The sequence below is a fragment of the Microcaecilia unicolor genome, chromosome 4 (assembly GCF_901765095.1).
Source record: "Microcaecilia unicolor chromosome 4, aMicUni1.1, whole genome shotgun sequence".
Classification (NCBI taxonomy): domain Eukaryota; kingdom Metazoa; phylum Chordata; class Amphibia; order Gymnophiona; family Siphonopidae; genus Microcaecilia; species Microcaecilia unicolor.
In genome coordinates this window covers 306,655,982-306,679,113 of record NC_044034.1, presented here as the reverse complement: position 1 = coordinate 306,679,113, position 23,132 = coordinate 306,655,982, and the positions used below count along the sequence as shown (strand labels likewise).

At 41.7% G+C, this 23,132-nt stretch overlaps 1 protein-coding gene across 1 annotated transcript in view; it reads left to right on the top strand.

Annotated features, from left to right (window-relative positions):
• LOXL2 (lysyl oxidase like 2) overlaps positions 1 to 23,132 on the top strand; it is a 186,286-nt gene extending 163,154 nt beyond the window's left edge. Inside the window, exons 11-14 of the mRNA XM_030201813.1 lie at positions 13,353 to 13,468; positions 18,490 to 18,626; positions 19,267 to 19,378; positions 22,596 to 23,132. Of these exons, the coding sequence (XP_030057673.1) occupies positions 13,353 to 13,468; positions 18,490 to 18,626; positions 19,267 to 19,378; positions 22,596 to 22,672 (442 nt within the window). The 3' untranslated portion in view covers positions 22,673 to 23,132. The remainder of the gene's footprint in view (positions 1 to 13,352; positions 13,469 to 18,489; positions 18,627 to 19,266; positions 19,379 to 22,595) is intronic.

Here is a 23,132-nt window from a genome sequence, read left to right as displayed (position 1 = left end):
CTGCATCGAAACAAGCATGAGGTTCCAATAGTAGACCATTGTTTATCTAATAATCGCTCTTTTTTTTAAATCTTAAAAGTTTTGCTATCAATTCTGCCTCATGTGAAAGGGGGAGATCAACAACAGCAATTGCAATGAAGAGAACAACAATGGATATTTCAGTTAAACACAGTACAGCCCTGTTTTAAACTCCTTAGAACGGCATCATTTTTTCTGAGGGCATTTTGAGAAGATATTTTGTGATGAAGCATATACTAGTTTGTTATTTGTGAAATTATTTTTTAGAAGGGTTTTTTGAATGGATTGTCTGAAGATTGTGAGCCAACGGAGAGTAAGCTAGTTTGTGATTGGCTAGAACCTATTTAAAAGTCCTTGGTGACATGGTATTAAAACTGACACTTTTCCGATAGAGTGGGATACATGGTAGGGATTCCACTCTCTCCCTATTTGGTTTTGGTTTATTTAGAGCTGTTTTTGCGGACACTTGAGAGAGATGTGGATATTTCTGCCATTCAGATAGTGGCATCGACTGTGAAGACCCCGGTGTATACTGATGATATTTTGCTACTCCTCTCCCAGCTTCTGGCCTCTCTGGAGCACCTGCTTAGTGTCGTAGACGATTTTGGTTTTTACTCAGGTTTTGCCCTTAATTACCAGATATCCTTGGCCCTGCCGTTGCACCCTTCTGTTTTGGCAGATTGGGTGGGAGTATTCCCACTCACTTGGGCAGGAAACTCTATTAAATATTTAGGTATCATTATCCCGAAAGAGTTAGGCACCTTGTATGCAAGTAATATTGACACCCTGTTCCAGTGCACTGATCACAAACTGAAGGTTTGGCAGCACTATCCTTTTACGTTAATGGGAAAAATAGCATTTTAGAATTTGATGATTGTCTCTCAGTGGCTGTATGTGTTGCAAATGTTGCCCTTCTTCTTTCTTGTCTCTTCTTCTAGACAATTAATCAGAGCTGTTACTCACTACTTGTGGAATGGTATGAGGGCACGCCTTCCCTTTCTTTGTGATGGCTCGTCCAAGGGATGTGGAGGGATTTGGGCTTATTAGATCTTAAACATTTTTCTGTTGCCTGTCAGATGTGGAATTTAAATGAATGGTACCGCTCCACAGAGGGCTTTTCTTTGGAGATGCAGCTCGCCCTTCCCTGGCACTTCAGCTATCTTTTACGTGTGGGCTGCCAAGCTAGGGCACACTGTGTCGACTTGTCTCTTTTATAAGCCTTTGAGGCAAACATGGATGTGGGTGTGCCAAAGTGTATGACTGTCTCCTTCTACAACCCCTTGCTTGCATTCTGGGGTAATGGGGAGTTTTCGCCAGGATTTCAGAGACTTTCAAACATTGGTCTGACCGAGGACTACAATATCTTTGGCAGGTGGTCACGGATGAGGGGAAAATGAAGCCTTTTGCTGCTTTGTGTACTGAGTATGGTTTAAGCCCTTGCAACCGCTTTGCATACCTACAGTTGCATCACTAAGTATCTTCCTTTCCATTGACAGCTTTAACATTGGACAAGCTGGAACAAATTAGAGTCTCTTTATATAGATGCGCCCTTGCAATATCACTATAAATACATTCAGGAACAAATAGTGGAGTGGAGGAGTGGCCTAGTGGTTAGGGTGGTGGACTTTGGTCCTGGGGAACTGAGCAACTGAGTTCAATTCCCGGCACAGGTATCTCCTTGTGACTCTGGGCAAGTCACTTAACCCTCCATTGCCTACCACATTGAGCCTGCCATGAGTGGGAAAGCGCAGGATACAAATGTAACAAAAAACAAAATACTGGACTATGATTGTGCACTGCTGGCACGTAAGTGGGAACCCAATCTACAGATCATGTTGTCCGCAGATCAAGCACCTTATAGCTTACCTTTGTGGAACACACAATATAAGCTGATACTGCACCTCTATCAGGCTTATTTTCGAAAGAGAAGGGCGCCCATCTTTCGACACAAATTGGAAGATGGGTGTCCTTCTCACAGAGTCGCCCAAATTGGCATAATTGAAAGCCGATTTTGGGCGTCCTTAACTGCTTTCCATTGCAGGGATGACCAAAGTTCACGGGGACGTGTCTGAAGCATAGCGAAGGCGGGACTGGGGCATGCTTAACACACGGGCATCCCCTGCCGATAATGGAAAAAAAAAAGGCATCCCTGACGAACATTTGGATGACTTTAATTGGTCCTTTTTTTTTTTTACGACCAAGCCACAAAAATGTGCCCTAAATGACCAGATGATCACGGGAGGGAATCGGGGATGACCTCCCCTTACTCCCCCAGTGGTCACTAACCCCTCCCACCCTAAAAGTTTTTAAAAATATTTTTTCCAGCCTCTATGCCAGTCTCAAATATCATACCCAGCTCCAAGACAGCAGTATGCAGGTTCCTGGAGCAGTTTTAGTGGGTACTGTAGTGCACTTCAGACAAGCGGACCCAGGCCCATCCTCCCCCCCTACCTGTTACACTTGTGGTGGTAAATGTGAGCCCTTCAAAACCCACTACAAACCCACTGTACCCACATGTAGGTGCCCCCCTTCATCCCTAAGGGCTATGGTAGTGGTGTACAGTTGTGGGGAGTGGGGTTTGGGGGGTTTTGGGGGGGGGGGCTCAGCACACAAGGTAAGGGAGCTATGCACCTGGAAACTTTTTCTGAAGTCCACTGCAGTGCCCCCTAGGGTGCCCGGTTTGTGTCCTGGCACGTGAGGGGGAACAGTGCACTATGAATGCTGGCTCCTCCCATGACCAAATGGCTTGGATTTGGTCGTTTCTGAGATGGGTGTCTTCGGTTTCCATTATCGCCAAAAATCGGGGACGACCATCTCTAAGGTCGATCTAAATGTTGAGACTTGGGCATCCCCGACTGTATTATCAAAACGAAAGATGGATGCCCATCTTGTTTCGGTAATACATGTTTCCCCGCCCCTTTGTGGGGACATCCTGCGAGGATGTCCTCAGGAAAACATGGGCGCCCCGTTCGATTATGCCCCTCCACGTGTCCCCCTATAGAGCTTATAAAGCAACTTTACAATTGGACGATACTTGTCCCAAAAGTTCTCTGTCAGCTGCCACATTAGATCATATGTTCTGGCATTGTCCTCTGGTGCATCATTTTTGGACTGCTGTCTATGCCGTGTCCTCTCTATGGCACATTGGTTGGGTGCCACATCCCCTTCTGCTTTTTGACACCTTCAACATATTGGCACTGGCACCAAAAGGGCTGAAGGTTTTTTTGCAAAAGTCTACCCTTTTTGGAAAGAAATGTATTTTGTTCCATTGGCAATTGGCAGAGCCACCTACCTTGTCTCAGTGGAGAATGCTTATGATCACTCAGGCGTATGTAGAGCACCGATACTTTTACTGATCTGGACTCTCCGTAGTGGAAGACCTTTTGTCAGCTTTGGAAGCCCTTTTAGAGTTCCCTCACCCATGTCACAAGGAGCAGACTTTTGAATCTCTGAATTTTGTGAATTTTTTATTGGGGGAGGGGGGTAAATATGTTGCGGTTGGCGAGGAGTTGTATCATTTGGAAATGCTTGATACTCTTTGTGTTTTGTCTTGTTTCACTGCCAACGTATTGTACTAGAAGTGTCAATGGACCTTGCCTACAGTTTCTTTGTTGGCTTGTATCTTTGCACTGCTTTTAGAGTATCAAATAAAATCTATTTTTAAAAAAGTCCTTGTTGATGCCGAAACACCCTATTGGGTGTTTGAAGGAGCTGACCTGAGACAAAGTGCTTAAACTGAACAATCCCCCAAAGAAGCAGTGATGCCATTTCAAAACGGTGGCCAGTGTCGGGCAGACTCGTCCCATAATCATCTGCACCCCAAAAAGCTAAGTTGAATTAATCTATATTTAAGGATATGAAGGGGTTTTTTTTTTGCCAATGATTGATATCAGCAGGGTTAAAAATAATGTCCTTGCATTGTATCTGAGGCCTTTTCCTTCTAAAAAAAAGTATGTATGGTCATAGAAGACTTGTAACAAACAATGTATACAATGAAGTTTTTTGATTATTTGATTGGTTTTATAACAGTATGGGCTGCAGCCTTGACTTTGAAGAAGTGTAAGTAAGGGAGCCAGAAAAATGTACTAGAGTGAGGATAGATCCCTGAGGGACACCACAGTTAGAAAAGAAAGTGGAGAAAAGTGTCCAACCGAGGGAAACCTGAAAAGTGCAATTGGAGACCTATGACTTAAATCAGGAGTGGACAGTCCACACAATGCCTAGACTGAAAAGATGGTTGAGGAGATTGTGATTAACAAGGTCAAAAGACAGAGGAGAAGTCCAGAGAAACAACAATCACAGTCTGATCAAGACCTCATTTTAAAAGGCGGCATGGAGAGACTCTGTACTATGGCCTTTAAGAAAGCCACCCTGGCATAGATGAAGGATGAGAGATTTACCCAAAAAGGGCAAGAGTTGTGAAAGGATAACGTCAGTTTTTGAAAAAAGGGGGGAGGAGTTTGGCCAAAACTGAAGGGGTCAGTAGGGTCAAGGCGAGGTTTTTAGAAGAGGCAAAACAAGTGCATGCTTCCAGACTGCTGATTGTAGTAAAGGAAGGACAGCAGGCAAAAGGAGGTGAGAAGCATATGATCAGGAATGCTGGCCAGGGGTCAGCTGATGAGGCTGACAGCTTAAAAAATCAAATTGAAGGCAAAACAAGATCAAAAGATAAAGGATTAAAGGCAGACCATTCTTGTCAAAGGGAAGAGCTAGAGCATTCAGTGGATTGTAAGTCTTATATGAGTCAGTAGGAGGGGAAAGAGTATTTCTAAAATTAGTAACCTTCTCCTGCCAGATCTTAGCTAATAAGTCTCAGGATAACAGTTCAGGAGAGTAGGAGTAGGAGTGAAAGATGTAGGAGCAAGCTCGTAAAGAACCTGAAAAAGCTTTTGTCGTCTATCAGTGGCAGAATTAATGAGATGATTAAAATATTATGTTTGGCAAAAGTTGCCTTTCCTCTGAAATAGCTGTATTTCAGTCTGACCAGTTGATGAGTAGAGTTAGAGCATGTTTTGCTCCATTGTCACTCAGCTGTTGTAACTTGGGTTTTGAGAAGGTGTAAATCACGATTAACACAGGGTAAATGCATCTTAACTGAAAGGTTTGCAGAGGTCAATGTGACGAAGTATGTGTGCAAGGGCATTGTCTAGTGCAATATCTTGCTCAGAAAGAGATTCAGATTTAACAGGTACAAGAAAGGTGGAGAGCATATCAATGATTCTGAGGAAGTGTGAATCGTAAATGAAACTGCACGGTCTAGAGAGAAAGGGAGATGGGGAAAGATTTGGAACATAAAAAATGAGGAGGAAATGATTGGTGCAGCGAAGTGGGAAGCAGATGAATGAAGATGGAGAGAAAGAAAACAAGGTTTTTAAACTGCAAATCCTCCAGGAACAGAAAAATACCTACTGCATCTGAATGTGTACTACTTCAATAGCCTTAAAGCTTGCAGGTTTCTTATACATTCAGGTACAGTAGGTATTTTTCTGTCCCTGACTACCCTCAAGATTGAATGGTAATAATGGCATAATTACTTATATCAAAATTTACAATACAGTAGGATGGTTGTTGTGCTAATCTACTTGACTGATCAATGAAGTATAATCCCCAAATGCCAATCAAGAAATAAAATAATCACCTTATATAATTTTTCCATCTTTATTTCCAAGCTTCTTTTTTTATCAAAGAGAATGGATACAGAATCCATTCTGACATTCATCTGTACAAGAGGTGTTCATATGGAAAAATACAATCTTACATACAGCACCAGCAATTACAAAGTATAGAAATGTTTTGACAAAACACTTGTGTCTCCTCCTGTGCCACTGAAGGATGAAATCATACCAGTTGCTGCTAATAATTTGCTACTAGGTGTGGCTTGGAAATATTCTTGTTCCCTTACTAATGCTGAACAGATTTCTTTGTTTAAAATAGTTATATCCTAAAAAGCGAACATAAATACATAATAAACACGAACACAACCCAACATCATTGCATACTTAATTAAACGCCTCATAGGGTCCAAGGATAGTAACTATGACACAAATACCTCATACTTTAGTCTGGGAAATGCTGACATTAACTGAACTGGAAAACTTTATGTTTACTCTCATTTCACATTGTTAAGTACATGTGGATTCTTAGTCCCATTTGAAGTTAATTAGAGAAAGGCGTATTATTTAACATCCTTTTAAGTCTGTTTATTTGTGGAAATTGAAAAGTACAGATTAAGATATTGATGACATCCAGATTTTGATACACACTGACCCAGGTTTGCAGGATACATTTCAAGTTGTTGACTCTCTATAGGGGTTAAACAAATGGTTTATTGATAACAGACGACATCCTGGCAAGTCTGAAGACATCTGGTTCTCACAAAGACATGAGGCTCCGGAGACTAAAATCTCCATAATGGGTGTTTCTTTGAAGGTGAATGCCTTTGCACAAAGTCTGTATTCTAACCTAAATTTTGACAAGGAAGTTGTCTGATTATCTGATCATGTTTTTGCCACTTTATGTCTAGGGCCAGATGCACTAAACTTAACGAGCCATTAACAAGCCATTAACGAGCAAGTAGTAAACCCTGGCATGCACTAAAGACTTTTTTCCGACCAGTGAGAAGTTTGGTTTGTACTTGGAAAGGATGATCTTACTATTAGACGATTACTCTTAGCTTGGACTACTCTAATTATTTATACATGGAAATTAGAAAAAAAAAAACATACAATTTAGGCTTAACAGCTGTGCTGGAGGCATCTAGCCCAATAGGAGGGACTGGCACAGTAGTTTATATACCAAGGGTTTGGAACGAAAATAACTTTTTCCTAAAACCAGAGCAGCTTTCCTTGGAAATCAAGATAACAACCCAGTCTACTTTTTGCAGGCAACAGGACGTGGAATAGGGAAAGACTCTATTCCAATAAGAGAAGGAAGTGCAAGGTGGCTACATACTTCTATGAGCTGAATCAGATATTCTGACTCAGCTCTCATACCTAGTTCAGCATTACCACAGGAATGGTGTGGAAAGGTTCTTTTTTCTATGAATCTGGCCTGAACATTGGACAAACCAAAGCCAAGGCCAGAAGCATCTCCGAACCTCTCCCACAGTTGGAGGGAAAAGGAAAAGACTGGAAGGGTGCCCAGAGGTCCCTTTATATCCAAACTGAGAAAAAGAACGAAGTGCCTTCATCTCCAGCTCCCCCTTCACTTTCTCCTCAGACTCTGGTTGAGTACTTTCATGATAAGATTCACAAGATTAAATTTGAATTCTCAACCAGGTCACTTCCACCTCTCCTTCCCTTAGTCCATTCTCTCAACCCTCCAACACCTGCCTCCTTTTCTTCCTTTTCTGAAATCACTGAAGAGGAAACTACACATCTTCTTTTCTCCTCGAAACTAACTACCAATTCCTCTGATCCTATTCCCACCCATCAACTTAACACTATCTCTCCTACTGTCATCCCTTTTATCTGTCATATCCTCAATCTTTCACTTTCCACTGCAACTGTTCCTGATGCCTTCAAACATGCCGTAGTCACACCACTCCTTAAAAAACCTTCATTGGACCCTACCTGTCCTTCCAACTATTGCCTCATCTCCCTCCTCCCTTTTATATCCAAGATACTTGAACGTGCTGTTCACCGCCGTTGCCTTGACTTTCTTTCATCTCAAGCTACTCTTGATCCTCTTCAATCTGGCTTTCACCCCCTTCATTCAACTGAAACAGCGCTTGCTAAAGTCTCCAATGACCTGTTCCTGGCCAGATCCAAAGGTCTCTATTGTGTCCTCATCCTTCTCAATCTATCTGCTGCTTTTGACACTGTTGATCAAAGCCTACTCCTTGATACGCTGTCCTCACTTGGATTTCAGGACTCTGTTTTTTTCTGGTTTTCTTCTTATCTTGTCCTGTGGGGATCAAGTGCATCTCCACACTCCATGTGGTTTTTCTTTGACCCTTTCTTCTTATCTCTCCCATCATACTTTTAGTGTATACTCTGGTGGATCCTCCTCCACTTCTGTCTCACTGTCAGTTGGTGTACCTCAGGAATCTGTCCTGGGACCTCTTCTTTTCTCCATCTATACTTCTTCCCTTGGTACTCTGATCTCATCCCATGGTCTTCAGTGCACTGATGACTCCCAGATCTACCTCTCCAGCAAGAATCCAGGCCAAAGTATCAGCCTACCTGTCTGACATTGCTGCCTGGATGTCTCACCACCATCTGAAACTAAACATGATCAAGACTGAGCTTCTTATCTTTCCCCCTAAACCAACCTCTCCTCTTCCCCCATTCTCTGTTTCTGTGGATAACACTCTCATCCTCCCTGTCTCATCAGCTTGTAACCTAGGGCTCATCTTCGACTCCTCTCTGTCCTTCTCTGCATATATTCAGCAGACTGCTAAAACCTGTTGTTTCTTTCTCTATAATATCACCAAAATTCACCCTTTCCTTTCTGAGCACACTACCAGAACCCTCATCCACACTCTTATCACCTCTCGCTTAGACTATTGCAACTTGCATCTCACAGGTCTCCCACTTAGCCATCTCTCTCCTCTTCAATCTGTTCAAAATTCTGCTGCACATCTTATATTCCACCAGTGTCACTATACTCATATTAGCCCTCTCCTCAAGTTACTTCACTGGCTCCCTATCCATTTCTGCATAGAGTTCAAACTCCTCTTATTGACTTATAAGTGCATTCACTCTGCAGCTCTTCAGTACCTCTCCACTCTCATCTCTCCCTACACTCCTCCCCGGGAACTCCGTTCACTGGGTAAATCTCTCTTATCTGCACCCTTCTCCTCCACCGCTAACTCCAGACTCTATTCCTTTTATCTTGCTGCACCATATGCCTGGAATAGACTTCCTGAGCCAGTATGTCAAGCTCCATCTCTGGTCATCTTCAAATCTATGCTAAAAGCCCATCTTTTTGATGCTGCTTTTAACTCCTAACCCTTACTCACTTGTTCATTACCCTTATTTTATCATCCCCACCTTCTCTCTTATTTGTCCTATTTGTCTGTCCTAATTAGATTGTAAGCTCTGTTGAGCAGGGACTGTCTCTTCATGTTCAAGTGTACAGCACTATAGAAATGATAAGTAGTAGTAGTACATTAGACCCTCAGATGGGCTCAGTCTCCAGGAGAAATTCCAGCAACCTCATAAGGGAAAGAAATCCTAAACTAGATAACTCAGCTGGGTCCTGGGAAGCTGTCTGTAGTGCCCAGAGAGGAGAGAGAGGAGTGGAAGAGAGTCACATCTTGTTCAAAGAAGAGAATACTGTTTTTTTCTTCAATAGCTTTACAATAATAGTTACAATTTCTACTATTTATCATCTATCTTCATTTCTTTTTTGTATTTTAGACTTTATTTATTGAAATTTTTGTATACAGTACAAAATAAAACTTGCTTTCCTTCAACATACAACAACCTCGAATGATAAATTCCTCCCCACCCTCCTTTCCCCCAAACTGTGAATGCTTGCAAACTAATCATGTTTGGGCATTCGGTCTATGAATAGTCCACTCTAACATAGCTTGGGTATCTAACAAATTGATTAACAGCTTTTATCCATCATAAATAAATAAATATGGATTCTTCCAGCTTTGATAGTTGAATACAACAAGATGTGGGATGCCTAAGCGACCCCCGTCTCAAACCCATGAGTTGAGTCATTTAGGTGCTCATTTTCAAAGCACATAGATTTACAAAGTTACATGGCGAGGCGTTTTTGATATGACGTCTAAGTTCGACTTTGGACATTTTGCTCAAAACGTCCAGAATACGAATAGCAAATATAGCCATTTTTACAACAGCAAAACGTCTTTTTTTTTTTTTCCAAAAATGGACAGTAGCGAGATGTTTTTGTGCTCTGTGCGTTTATCTTTTTGGTCCATTAAAAAAAAAAAAAGTTCAAGTGCAAAACACAGAAAATAAAGCCATTGGGTTGTAGGAGGAGCCAGCATTCTTAGTAGACTGGCCACATAGACGTCCCAGGAAAACAATGGGGCAAGCTAGGGGACACTACTGTGGACTTCATATAAAAGCTCCCAGGTACACATCTCACTGTTGTTCCCTTATCTTGTCTGCTGAGCCCTCCAAAACCCACCGCTCTCAACTGTACACCACTACAATAGCCCTTATGGGTGAAGGGGTCACATATATGTGGGTACAGTAGGTTTTTGGTGAGTTTTGAAGGGCTGACACTTTCCACCACAAATTTAACAGAGTGGGATATAGGCCTGGGTCCCCTTCTCCAGGGAGCACTGCACTGACCACTAGGCTACTCCAGCAACCTACTTGCTTCTCTAATAGGACTGGCTATAACATCTGATGCTGTCATAAAGGCTGGTATATAGTGTTTCTTTTACATCTTTGGTGGATGGGGGGGGGGGGGGGGGGGGGGTCAGTGACCACTGTGGGAATAAAGTGAGGTCATTTCTTTATTCCTCCAGTGAGCATATGGTCATTTAAGGCACATTTTTGTGGCATAGTCATTATTAAAACAGTTTTAGCTCAAAACGTCTTAGGTTTAGTCCTGGCCGTTTTTGTTTTGTTCCATTATGGCTGAAAAACATCCAGGTCTTAGGAACACCCAAATTCCACCCCTAACACTCCCCCTTGAGATTTGTATGCACTACAGATGAACAGCATAGAAAACCATCTGGAAAATGGGTTTTGAAAATACTGATTTCTATGTTTCGGACAGAAAAATGTCCAAATGATGCTTTATGCCACTTTTTAGATGTTTTTTTCTTTCAAAACTGAGCCCCAGAGTAACCTATGTACTCTGTACTTTGTAAGTCTGTGTGCTTTGAAAATGACCCTCTTGATATACATAGTCCAATTTCTGCAATACTTTACTTATCAAAGGTAAGGTTGACTGCTTCTAAGTTGAAGCCAGGGTCAGCTTGCTAGCTGGGAATATGCAGGAGGCCTGTTTGTAAGTGTCTGGTTTTATGTCGACTGGTTTAAAATGCAACAGACAGTGGTTAGCCTTTTAGAGGTAGATTACCTTTGCTATATTTTGTACAATCCAGAGTGCTTCATTCCCAAAGTGCTGAACTCTTGGGCATGTCCACCAAATGTGATACATATCACCCAAGGCCTCACTGTCCCTGCAACAGGCATCCGTACCACTGTTGAACATTTTAGCAAACACATTGGCATAATGTTCCAACTATACAAATTTTGGTAACCATTTTCTATCAAATTACTGGCAATGGATACTTCTAGCAGGTACTGAAAACATTTTTCCCAGGTCTGTATTTTGTGTGAGGTGCCAAAGTCAGCTTCCCATCTAGCAATGTATTTCTCTATATGGTTCTTTTGTACCAAGAGTGCATTGTAAACCCAGGAAATACACCCTCTCCTATTCCCTCCCCACAACACTCTCTATAATAGTGTTTTTACTAATTGCAGCTCTCCACTTGCCCTATATTGGATATAATCTCTTATTTGCCTATATTGAAATTCATCTTGGCAATGGATCCCATATTCCTCCTCTAACTCTGTAAAGGGTAGGATCTACCCCTCCTCCCAAAATTATCCCAGGACCAGGGCTTTTTTTGAGGGGGTACTTGGGGGTACCGAGTACCGGCACCTTTTCCATTGTCTGCTAAAATTGACCCATGGACCCCAAGTTTTAATGAAACAGCTCAGGCTCTACACACCAATTTTGCCTTGTCATAGATTCTGTGACTGGTTGCAGGGGGCCTGGCTATTGTGGGGTGGGTCCCTCAGTGATCACCCCACCCCTGAAGGGTAGCCTGGCATTTGAGTATGGGCACCTTTTTCGCTAGAAGAAACACACTGCCCAGGACACAACGACCCTAGGCCTCCCACCTGCAAATAGTTAGGTTCACTACCCCAGATGAAAGCCAGGAGCCCACCAGACAGCTATTTTTGTAAACTATTGTCTGTCTTGGAAATATCTATTGTAAATTGTATACCATGTCATTACAGGAAATCCCATGGGACCTTTTTTGCTATCACTAACACTATCGGCTTTGGCAGTCAAGGTACAGCCCACAGTGGCGTGTCCTCTACCCAACTCTTTTCGACTCTGGTCCACTTTTTATCTAAATGGACAAGCCATTCAGCCAGTACTCTCAGCTAGGCTGCCTTATGGTAGAGATCAAAATCAGGCATTCTCATTCCTCCTTTAAGCTTTTGTTGACACAACAGCTGTCGATGAACCTGCAGTGGACGTTTTTTTATAAGAAAAAATCTTTTGCTTAATCTTCACAAAAAAGTGTTTGGGAAGGGAGACAGGTAGGGCCAAAAACAGATAATGCAGTTTAGGTAGAATCATTTTAACAGTTTATATCCAACCTAGCCAGGAGATATTAATCTCCTCTAAGAGTTTTTGTACTTTAGGTTGGATATTTACTTCATATAATTCTTCTAATGTCCCTGTCAAGTTAACCCTTAACCAGATATGGTGCTGGGCCCAATGAAATGCAAATTGATTTTTCTAAGTGGCCACCTCTGAGATCCCTGTTGTAATGTTCAAAATCTCACACAGACAAGGTCTACTGAGACAGCTATAAAGAGTGAGGGCCTTGAAGATAATTCTTCCCCCTACACCCCATAGAACCCATCATCATCTTGTTTAAATAGCCCCATAGACTGCCCTCAAAGAGGGGTCCACCTGGAGGGTCTCTACAAATAAATAAATTTACTACTACTGAGTTCATCTTGCTCTCATGCTTTTCCCATAAATATTTCATGTAAAACATTGCTATATTTAACTTTATGTAATAAAATGCAAATACAGAGATGTCAAATTACCTAGTTTTAGGCTGAGAGATTTGGGAGTCAGTCCAGTACTGGATTTCTGACCACTCCATTTGGTGCATTATGTGACATGCAGCACTAGTTTCACTTTCAGTGAATCCAAATTCAAATAGTGGAGGCAATCTCAACATGGGGGCAATAATCAACATCCAAAGTCAATAATCCCAACGCTTATAGAATGTTTCTTTCTAACCTCAGATAATTGGATTTGCAATAAAAGAAAGAAACAAACATTCTATAAGAATTGGGACTATTGACTTTGGATGGCACTAGTTTCAATGAGCAGGATCAGGTACTACAAATCCCACACTGCTTTGGAATATAAGTTCAAAACCAGGAGTGGACAAAAAGTCTGCAGCCTGAAACTGGGTTGCTTGGCATCTTTGCAAATAACGTTAACCCCCTCCCCCCAAAAAAACCAATCAAAGATTGTTTCAGACTAATATAAATCCAACTATTTCACTCACTGCTCCAATTTTTATGACCAAGGTTGTGTTTTAAAGCTTACAAGTTCTTTTTTTGTTTTTCTGGTCACAGGCATTATCATAGCATGGAGGTTTTCACACACTATGATTTGCTGAGCCTCAATGGAACAAAGGTCGCTGAAGGACACAAAGCAAGTTTCTGCTTGGAGGATAGTGAATGCGAATCAGGTAGAGTCACTGTAAGCATCTTTAGTGGAAGCCTCACCATGGATCTAAAAAATTCCTATACATTTTAGGGATAAAGAAATTTCATACATGGATAATCATCTCACACTATACTGTGCCTTAAATGCTAGCCAGTTCTGGTCCAAGATTGATTGGAAGCTTCCTCCGAGTCTTAAGTGAGAGGTTGATCAAAGTGGGGCTAGGAATAAATTAGTTTAGTAAGTTCTAACCATGTGTGAAACTTATTCAAGTTTTCTGGCTTACAAGCATAGGCAATTAACTCCTCCTGACTACGAAAAGTTGACAGGCAAGCATACAAGTGCCACAGTTTACCACCCAGCAAAGAATAGTAAAACCATCAAAGGCAAAAATAGAGGGTGTTATCATACATCAAGTGACCCAGGGTCAAGCCCATAAATATCCTAAAATGGTCTCAGATTCAATCATATTTAAACATAGCAGATGATGACGGCAGAAAAAGACCTGCATGGTCCATCCAGTCTGCCCAACAACATAAACTCATATGTGTATACCTTTCCTTGATTTGTACCTGCCTTTTTCAGGGCACAGACCGTACAAGTCTGCCCAGCAGTATTTCCCGCCTCCCAACCACTAGTCCCGCCTCCCATCACCGGCTCTGGCACAGACCGTATAAGTCTGCCCTCCACTATCCTCGCCTCCCAACCACCAACCTCTCTTCTCCCACCTGCTCCGCCACCCAATTTCGGCTAAGCTTCTGAGGATCCATTCCTACTGCACAGGATTCCTTTATGCATATCCCACGCATGTTTGAATTCCGTTACCGTTTTCATCTCCACCACCTCCCGCGGGAGGGCATTCCAAGCATCCACCACCCTCTCCATGAAAAAATACTTCCTGACATCTTTCCTGAGTCTGCCCCCCTTCAACCTCATTTCATGTCCTCTCGTTCTACCGCCTTCCCATCTCCGGAAAAGATTTGTTTGCAGATTAATACCTTTCAAGTATTTGAACGTCTATATCATATCACCCATGTTCCTCCTTTCCTCCAGGGTATACATGTTCAGGTCAGCAAGTCTCTGCTCATATGTCTTGGAACGCAAATCCCATACCATTCTCGTAGCTTTTCTTTGCACCGCTTCCATTTTTTTAACATCCTTCGCAAGGTACGGCCTCCAAAACTGAACACAATACTCCAGGTGGGGCCTCACCAACGACTTGTACAGGGGCATCAACACTTCCTTTTTTCTGCTAATCACACCTCTCTCTATACAGCCTAGCAACCTTCTTGCTATGGCCACCGCCTTGTCACACTGTTTCGTCGCCTTCAGATCCTCGTATACTATCACCCCAAGATCCCTCTCCCCCTCAGTACCTATCAGACTCTCACCGCCTAACACATAAGTCTCTCGTGGGTTTCTACTTCCTAAATGCATCACCTTGCATTTCTTCGCATTGAATTTTAATTGCCAAACCTTAGACCATTCTTCTAGCTTCCTCAGATCCTTTTTCATGCTTTCCACTCCCTCCCGGGTGTCCACTCTGTTGCAAATCTTAGTATCATCCGCAAATAGGTAAACTTTACCTTCTAACCCTTCGGCAATGTCACTCACAAATATATTGAACAGAATCGGCCCCAGCACCGATCCCTGAGGCACTCCACTACTCACCTTTCCCTCCTCCGAGTGAACTCCATTTACCACCACCCTCTGTCATCTGTCCGTCAACCAGTTCCTAATCCAGTTCACCACTTCGGGACCTATCTTCAGCCAATCTAGTTTATTTAAGAGCCTCCTGTGGGGAACCGTGTCAAAAGCTTTGCTAAAATCTGAGTGGAGGAGTGGTCTAGTGATTAGGGTGGTGGACTCTGGTCCTGAGAAACTGAGTTCAATTCCCACTTCAGGCACAGCTCCTTGTGACTCTTGGCAAGTCACTTAACCCTCCATTGCCTCAGGTACAAATAAGTACCTGTATATGTAAGCCGCATTGAGCCTGCCATGAGTGGGAAAGCGTGGGGTACAAATGTAACTAAAATAAATAAAAATTACGTCTATAGCACGTTGATGATTCAATTCTCCAGTTACCCAATCAAAGAATTCAATGAGATTCATTTCACTCTTCAGGTAGAAAAGTAGCATTTCACTTTTCACAAATAGGCAGCTCAGAGCGAAAGGAGGAAAACCAATGGGATAGTGTGATACTAGGGTACAAGTTATAGTAATAGGGTACATCAAATTGAAGGGGGAGGGTTATATGTTAAAGAGGGAATTGTGTGACGCAGAATACAAATGCCACAGGAATCAGAACTCCAGGGTGAGATACTTATGGATAAATACTGTCCACCTGGCTGGATTGAACAGATGATGAAATGTTAACAGAAATTAGGGAAATTAACCAATTTAGGAGCCCTTTTATTAAGCCGCATTAGGCGTTAACCTGTGCTTAACGCAACAAATAAACAGACTACTGCATCATTAGCACACAGCCATTTAAAACAATTACCACAGGAGCCCTTTACCGCTTACAAAATAGGGAATTCATTTAGTCTCACCCACTATGGCCTTGTCTTCCCCGAGTGCTCCTTTGACATCTCTGTTATCTAGCGGTCCAACCAATTCTTTTACTGGCTTCTTGCTTCTAACATACCTTAAAAAAGTTTTTATTATGTGTTTTTGCTTCAAATGCAATCTTCTTTTTAAAGTATCTCTTTGCCTTCCTTATCAGCGCTTTGCATTCGACTTGCTATTCTGTTATGTTGGCTTCTAGAATTCTGATTTTAATTATTGACTATTATGTATTCCATTTTTTAGTGTACCATAGTACAGTTGGTTTATTGTCTATTTCATGATGTAATTTCTCGATGTAGTGGTTCAGTCTCTTGTTAATCTGCCTTAAACTGTGGAGGCAGTGACGGAATAGAAGACGATATAACATGTAACCACCAGGTGGCGCAGAAAAATTACATATTAAGGAGTATCCACACAGGCTGCAACCCCAAATGTGGGTTTCATGACCCTGTTTGGGGTCATGACCCACAGTTTGGGAAACTCTATGCTACTGATCTCATGCGTCATGTGATCAGCAGCAGAATCTGCCAACTTGTGAGGTTTTGCTACACTGTCAAATAAAGGAGGCAGGATGGGTTCTGCCAGCCTCCTTCTGGGAGCTGCACAGTTTGATGTGCAGCATACAAAGACAGTGGAAGAATGCTGCAGGACCACCTTAGACAGAACACTGGCCCTGACCTAGTTCAGAATTTGAAATTTTCATTTTTCCACTATGTGGATTGAGATGAGCTCCAATCTGCTGTGCCCACATTTACATACCCACTGAGGGTAACTGCCAGCAATACTATATAGGAGCGCTTGTGGCTTTTTAGCGGCTCTGTTTTCCTGCACTCTGAAATACCTTTTTCCACAAGCTGTGAAGTTATACATCGGTGACCCCTGAGGAAGGCTTCATGCCAAAACACGGCCCATATAGGGTCACTTGGATTACCTTTGTATTTTCTTGTGGATTATTATGGCAAATAAACATTTTAGAAGCTCTTTTTTCTATTTTGCCTGTGACTTTTGGAACTTTTCCTCCCTTCCACCCTTGTTTTGCACTTTTTTTTTTCTGGAAGCTATGTGGACCCTCTTTTTTGGTTTAAAAAAATGCAAACTATTACTTTCCATTCCATCTACATCACCTTAACTATTGGACTCCATGTTTCACAAAAGATGGAGTATTCATTTTGGGATGACTTGCATAGATACTCAGAACAAACAGCTGCAAGTATTCTCCATTATGTAGAAACTATTTTTCCTAGACTTGTTTCTATGTAGATTAATTAATCATAGCTTGTGCCTGAAGCTCTTTGTTCTTTGGCAGATCCAGCTTCCTTCCTTCCTGTTTCATGCTCCAGCAGCAAGTCCTGCTGGAATAGGTTAGAGTCGATATGGGCTCCCATCTTCACTCACTCACTGCACATCCAGTGTTTATTGATTTTGGTGTTTTCTAAATCAACTGCAAATTAGTGTATTCAGTTGTTGCCAGAGCTATCTATACTGGACCAAGAAAAAATAATAGTGGAAACAGGCATACACAGAACTAACTGTACAGATCCACATCGAGTGGCACTGTTTCTAGGTTAATACCTTCTCATGGACTAATTAGCCACAGATGAAGACATCAAAGAACTTCCCAAGGCCACAGTTGCCCTTTTATTAAATGGAATAATAAGAACAGAGGTTCAATGAAACTGGCAGGAGACAATACAGCAACAGAATTGAAACATGCATTAGACAGGCAACGAGATGCAGGAGGCAAGTACAGAGGAGCAGAGCAGATGATCAACTTGGTCCTTTTCTAAAGTAGAAGGTGGTTCTCTCTACAGCTCCCAATACTTTCTTTGAGTACCAGGCAAGGAGACCTTAGTAGTGTATGAAAAAGGGGAAGACCACAAATGAGTGTATGAGGCAGATACTGAGGGGGGCAGAGCAGGTGAACAACTTTGTCTCTTCTGCAGTAGAAGCTGGGTTTCTCTACAGTTCCCCATATTTTCTTTGGGTACCTGCTACTCCTGCAGCTGATTGGAGCTCACTGTACCTGGAATAAGCTACACCTTTGATGGGTTAAATTATCACACGTCTCCAACTGATGACAGACGAGTAAGTAATCACAAAAAATACAACAAAGTGCTTTTCAGTACCTTAACCTTGCTTGGATATGAATCATTTTTTATGGACTTTTCCTAAGATCAAAACAACGAAAAAGCCAAAGTAACATTGTAAGAACACCTCTGCAGTATGCTATCAGTGTTGCTGCATCGCTTGTTCATTGCCTAATTTCAGAAGTAGTTGACATGAATAACATTTGACTACTGGTACAAAAGGTTCCTTAGTTTGGCATGCTGGTTGTCTGTGAAGGTGGTTTGCTGAGAGAGGTTTTATTCTGAGAAGTAACTGAGATGCACCCTTCCTCCTGATGAAAAATGCAAATCAGATGGTCACATCTCTGGCACTTTCCTAACATACTGAAATAAATCATCTGGTTTCTTTTAGACATTCAGAAGCAATATGCGTGTGCCAATTTTGGTGAACAAGGAATTACATTAGGTTGCTGGGATGTTTACCGTCATGATATTGATTGCCAGTGGATTGATATCACCGATGTGGCACCGGGAGATTATTTATTCCAGGTATGAGTCAACTATTGCATAGACTTCCACTCTATGTTCTCTACACACAGGGTAACTAACACTGGACTTCAGGTGCTGCTCAGGGTCCAGGTCCAGTTTGCAGCAGATACTTGATCTTTGCTTTACTTGCAACTTTCAATGCTACTGGTACCTAATCCTCCACATTCCCAACAGAGATATGTATTTGTGAAAAATAGGTACCCAGTATCAGCTGGGATCATGATCACAATAATTCTTAGTCCAAGTACATCTGTAACCTCATAATTCTGGAAATGATCTCATAATAAGTAGTTTAATACATCTGTTGCAAACGATATATTAGGTGTGGTTCCAAGGCGAGACTATTCTTGGGGCTACACTAGATGCAAACATTTTACATAGAAAGAGGTGTTGGAACAAGATGTTGAAACGAGCCACATATGTTATGTAAAACCTTAAGAAAAAAAAAGACTTGGCAAATGAGTTAGTTAAAAACTGCAGCAAATTTCCTCAGTGATGTACAGTAGGAAATAATCTTAGCACCAAATAGTATGTACCCTAGTTTTTAAATATATATCCAACCTAAAGAGAAGAGCATAAGGACTTCTTAGCAACCTGATCTCACAATATCCTTTCTGCCTTGTTCCTAAAACACTCTCAGGTAATAATCAATCCCAACTATGAGGTTGCAGAATCTGATTATTCTAACAATGTGATGAAGTGCCGGAGCCGATATGATGGGCAGCGCATCTGGATGTACAACTGCCATATAGGTACTTATTTTATTTATTTCTGCATTTGTACCCCACATTTCCCCCACCTACTGGTAGGTTCAATGTGGCTTACAGGTGTCCAAAGTAGGTTGGTTACAATATATCTAGAACCAGGGGGAGTTACAATTGTCTTAAGTTTGACAGGCTGCATATGCTTTATAGTTATCTCAAGGTAACCGGGTTGAGTGTTTGGTGTGTTTGAGGTGATGGAAGCCTACTTCAGTTCTGTCCATTGTCATATTTGTGCCATGTTTTCCGGTAATCTGCTTGGCTAGGTTGGGTCAGTGGGAAGTGTTCAAATCAGTTGGGGACTGAGACTGCCTGGGGTCAAGCATGAGCTGGGAAAAAAGATGGGAGTGTGTTAAGGCCTAGGGCATGGAGGAGCCAGGCTTTTATGCTGGGAGAATTCTACATAACAAGTTCCAAATAAAGAATGAAGATTTTTTTTTTTAAAAGAGTGCAGGAGTAGCCTAGTGGAGAGATAGGGCATGATACCTCGTGCCCTATATGTGATCAGCACTGAAAGCATCTGAGGAGAAAGAGACTGGAGGCTGCCAGAAGTCTCTAAATTAAGAGGGTGTGAAACTCATCCACAGCAGAAAGAAGACCAAGAGAAGCAGGAGAGTAAAAGTGGTAGCACACCGCAAAGGAGACAAGGGATAATCATACTGTGAGCAAGTTTGAGACTTTTTGCCATCACCTAACTTTGTTTTTTATGGACTATATGCCTGACTATTTTCATTTAAGTGGGTTATTTTATACAAAACCCCTGTCAATCTTCCCTCGTGATTTTTCCAGTGTGGATTGCATGCACTTGTCTAGAGACTGTTCAGAGAATATCCAACCAGCTTTCAGGGACTCTTTCTACTTGTTCTATGTGCTTGGGAAGAAAATGTTGGAGGAAGGACTGGCTTAGCAGTAAGACCAGATAAGCCATTTAATCATTATCTCCTATGGTCATGTTTCTGTAAGACAGGCAAGACTAAGTCCACAGACATAATGGAGCAAAATCATGACTGTCTTAGCATCGTGGCACTGACATGTTTAATTATTTATTTATTGGGATTAACCATCTTTATGGAGAGATTCACCCAAGGCGGTCAGTTTAACATAAAACTTACAAGTTTGTTAACAGCATAACAACAGTAAAATAACCAAGAATAAACTAAATACAATAAATGAGGTAAACTTGAAAACAGTAAATTGAAAACTAATAGAACTACCGTGAAACAGTATCAAAAACATACACATTTAACAGCACTGGAATTCAAATACCACAGATATAATACAATGATAACATAAAACTGATACACCTAATAAGCATGCATTAGAACATTCAACTAACATATATATGATGCTAAAGATTTTCTACAATACGGCTTACCATATAGCTGAGGGACCAAGAGCAGATATATGATGGGAACAAGATGTGTGGTGCAGAGTCAGTTAGGATAATTTGATGGCTAGCTAAACTCAAGGCAAGTTCTTTGTATAGTTAAGCAAGAGATAAGGAACTGATCTAAGTTAGTGTGTGTAGCAAGCTAGTCCAGGTGCAGAATGAGTGTATAGTCAGTCACCCTATGAAATTAACGGCTTGGTAGAAGAGCTAGGCTTTCACCTGTTTCCTGAAGTAGAGGTAGTCTCGTGTTACATGTAGCTCCCCTGGGAGTAAATTCCAGAGTGGGGGGGGGGGGGGGGGGGGCTACTCCTGAGAAGGCGCGCTGGCAGGTATCACATCATACAATTTCTTTTGACGAGGGTACAGACAGTGATGATCCTTGAGAGGACCTTGGAGGTCTCCAAGGTGTGTAAAGGGCTAGTTTCTTCTTTAAGTACTCTGGCCCATTTTGTCTGAGGATCTCGAAAAACATGTGTTGTGTGGCAACCCCATTCTCCCCTAATTATTAGGTCAATGAGTTGGCATGTTGCAGACTGGAACATTTAATTACGAAGTACAGTTTAGTGTGTTACTGACAGTACAAGTGCCATTCAACCTTCCCATGAGTTTCAAATGCTTTTGAGTAATATAGCTGAACATGAAATGTATGTGTATTTCAGGCCCATCTAGGGGCCAGTTAAATCAGGACTGTGCTGTTTTACCTCTGATTTACAGAGCAGCATGGTTAAAAGCAGAAAAAGTACAGAGAGTACTATTTGATCTTTTCTGAATTCTGGGCAAAAAGATTCATTTAACTTTTTAGATCTTGCTGTAGACCAACCTATATTTTAATTTGTGCTTTTTCCACCTCTTCAGCGGGTGTTTTATTTAATGTCTGTAGATTACACAAATGAAACCAAGGAAATAAATCTGTGATTCACTCTAGAAAGTTAAACAGCTTTTACATCCTGAGTCACAGCCAGGACTCATGTCCTCACATCACTACTGCCATCTAGTGCATAGATCGGTCACTGCAGCCTCCGCATAACTAAGTTTAAAGAGACTACGGTGCTCACTTTCAAAGCACAGACTTACAAAGTTACGTGGAGGCATTTTCAAAGCACTGAGACTTACAAAGTTACATACAGCATCTTTTACAAAGTGATTCTCGGTGCAGCAAATGAGAGGAAGCCCATCAAATCCTATGGGCTTCCTCTCATTTGCCACGCGGGAATCAGTAGCGCAGCTTTGTACAAGAAGCCCATAGTAAACTTTGTTAAGTCTATGTGCTTTGAAAATGGGCCTCTATGTCTACCCTCTCATCTAAATTCTCTCACTTTGCTTAGTGGTATATCAAGGCACAGAAAGGCACCCAGCTAAAGCACCATTGATTTAGGGTATTTCTTAAGGAACATCTGAAGGTGTCAGCTCAACAGCAATCAGATATGTGGAGTGGCTACAGGCCAGAGCCTACGCTGATGTTTCACAGGCTCAGAACAAATGAGATTTTCAGGGTACCCAAGCTCACTTGGGTTGATGCTGTTTGCAAAATGTATCTCAAGCATATTCACTGTGAATATCCTGAAAACTAGACCTAAGGATCACAGGGACTAGAATTGGAAACACTGAGCCTGAAGGGCAAGAACAGATGTCTTCAACCTGTTCTGTCCTTTTTGCACCACTGTTCACTGCCCCGCATCATCCTAGAGTTGTACAATTTTAAGAACAGTCCAAACAGACTGCTATTTTAAGATACAACTTAATAAGGAACTAAAACATCTACAAATCTTTAATTTAGCCCTCTCTTTTAATGGTATTTTCTTGTTCTTTATCCCACAGGTGGCTCATTAGGTACCGAGACAGAGGACAAGTTCTCACAGTTTGCAGGACTGCTCAATAATCAACTATCCCTGTGATAAGACAGCAAGATGCCTCAACTCACTATTGAAAAGAAGCAGGGTTGCCTGTTTCAGTGACTTCCCTAACCACTGCTCACCTACACCGAGAAGAGGAGCCTTAAATTATTACTATCACATAGAAAAATCCCTTGTAGGCCAGCAAAAATATTTGAAAATGCCAGGTCAATATCCTCCGTGTTGTGAATGAACTGCTCATGCCGATGAAGGAAAAACTTGAGAACGCAGGGTTAAAATCATGTGGCCCTGAACCCATCTAAAGTATGAGATCTCCCTACTATTAGCAACAGATCATAGCCAATAAATAACAATTGCATAAACTTAGTGTCAAGGTTAAAAGCGGCCCAGGATGCAAAATTCACACTAACCTGGTCAACCTGCAACACAAATGCTATTATTTACGCAAAGAAGTTTGAATTACCACCATCTGCGCAAACACAGTAAAATTTTGTAGCAAAAA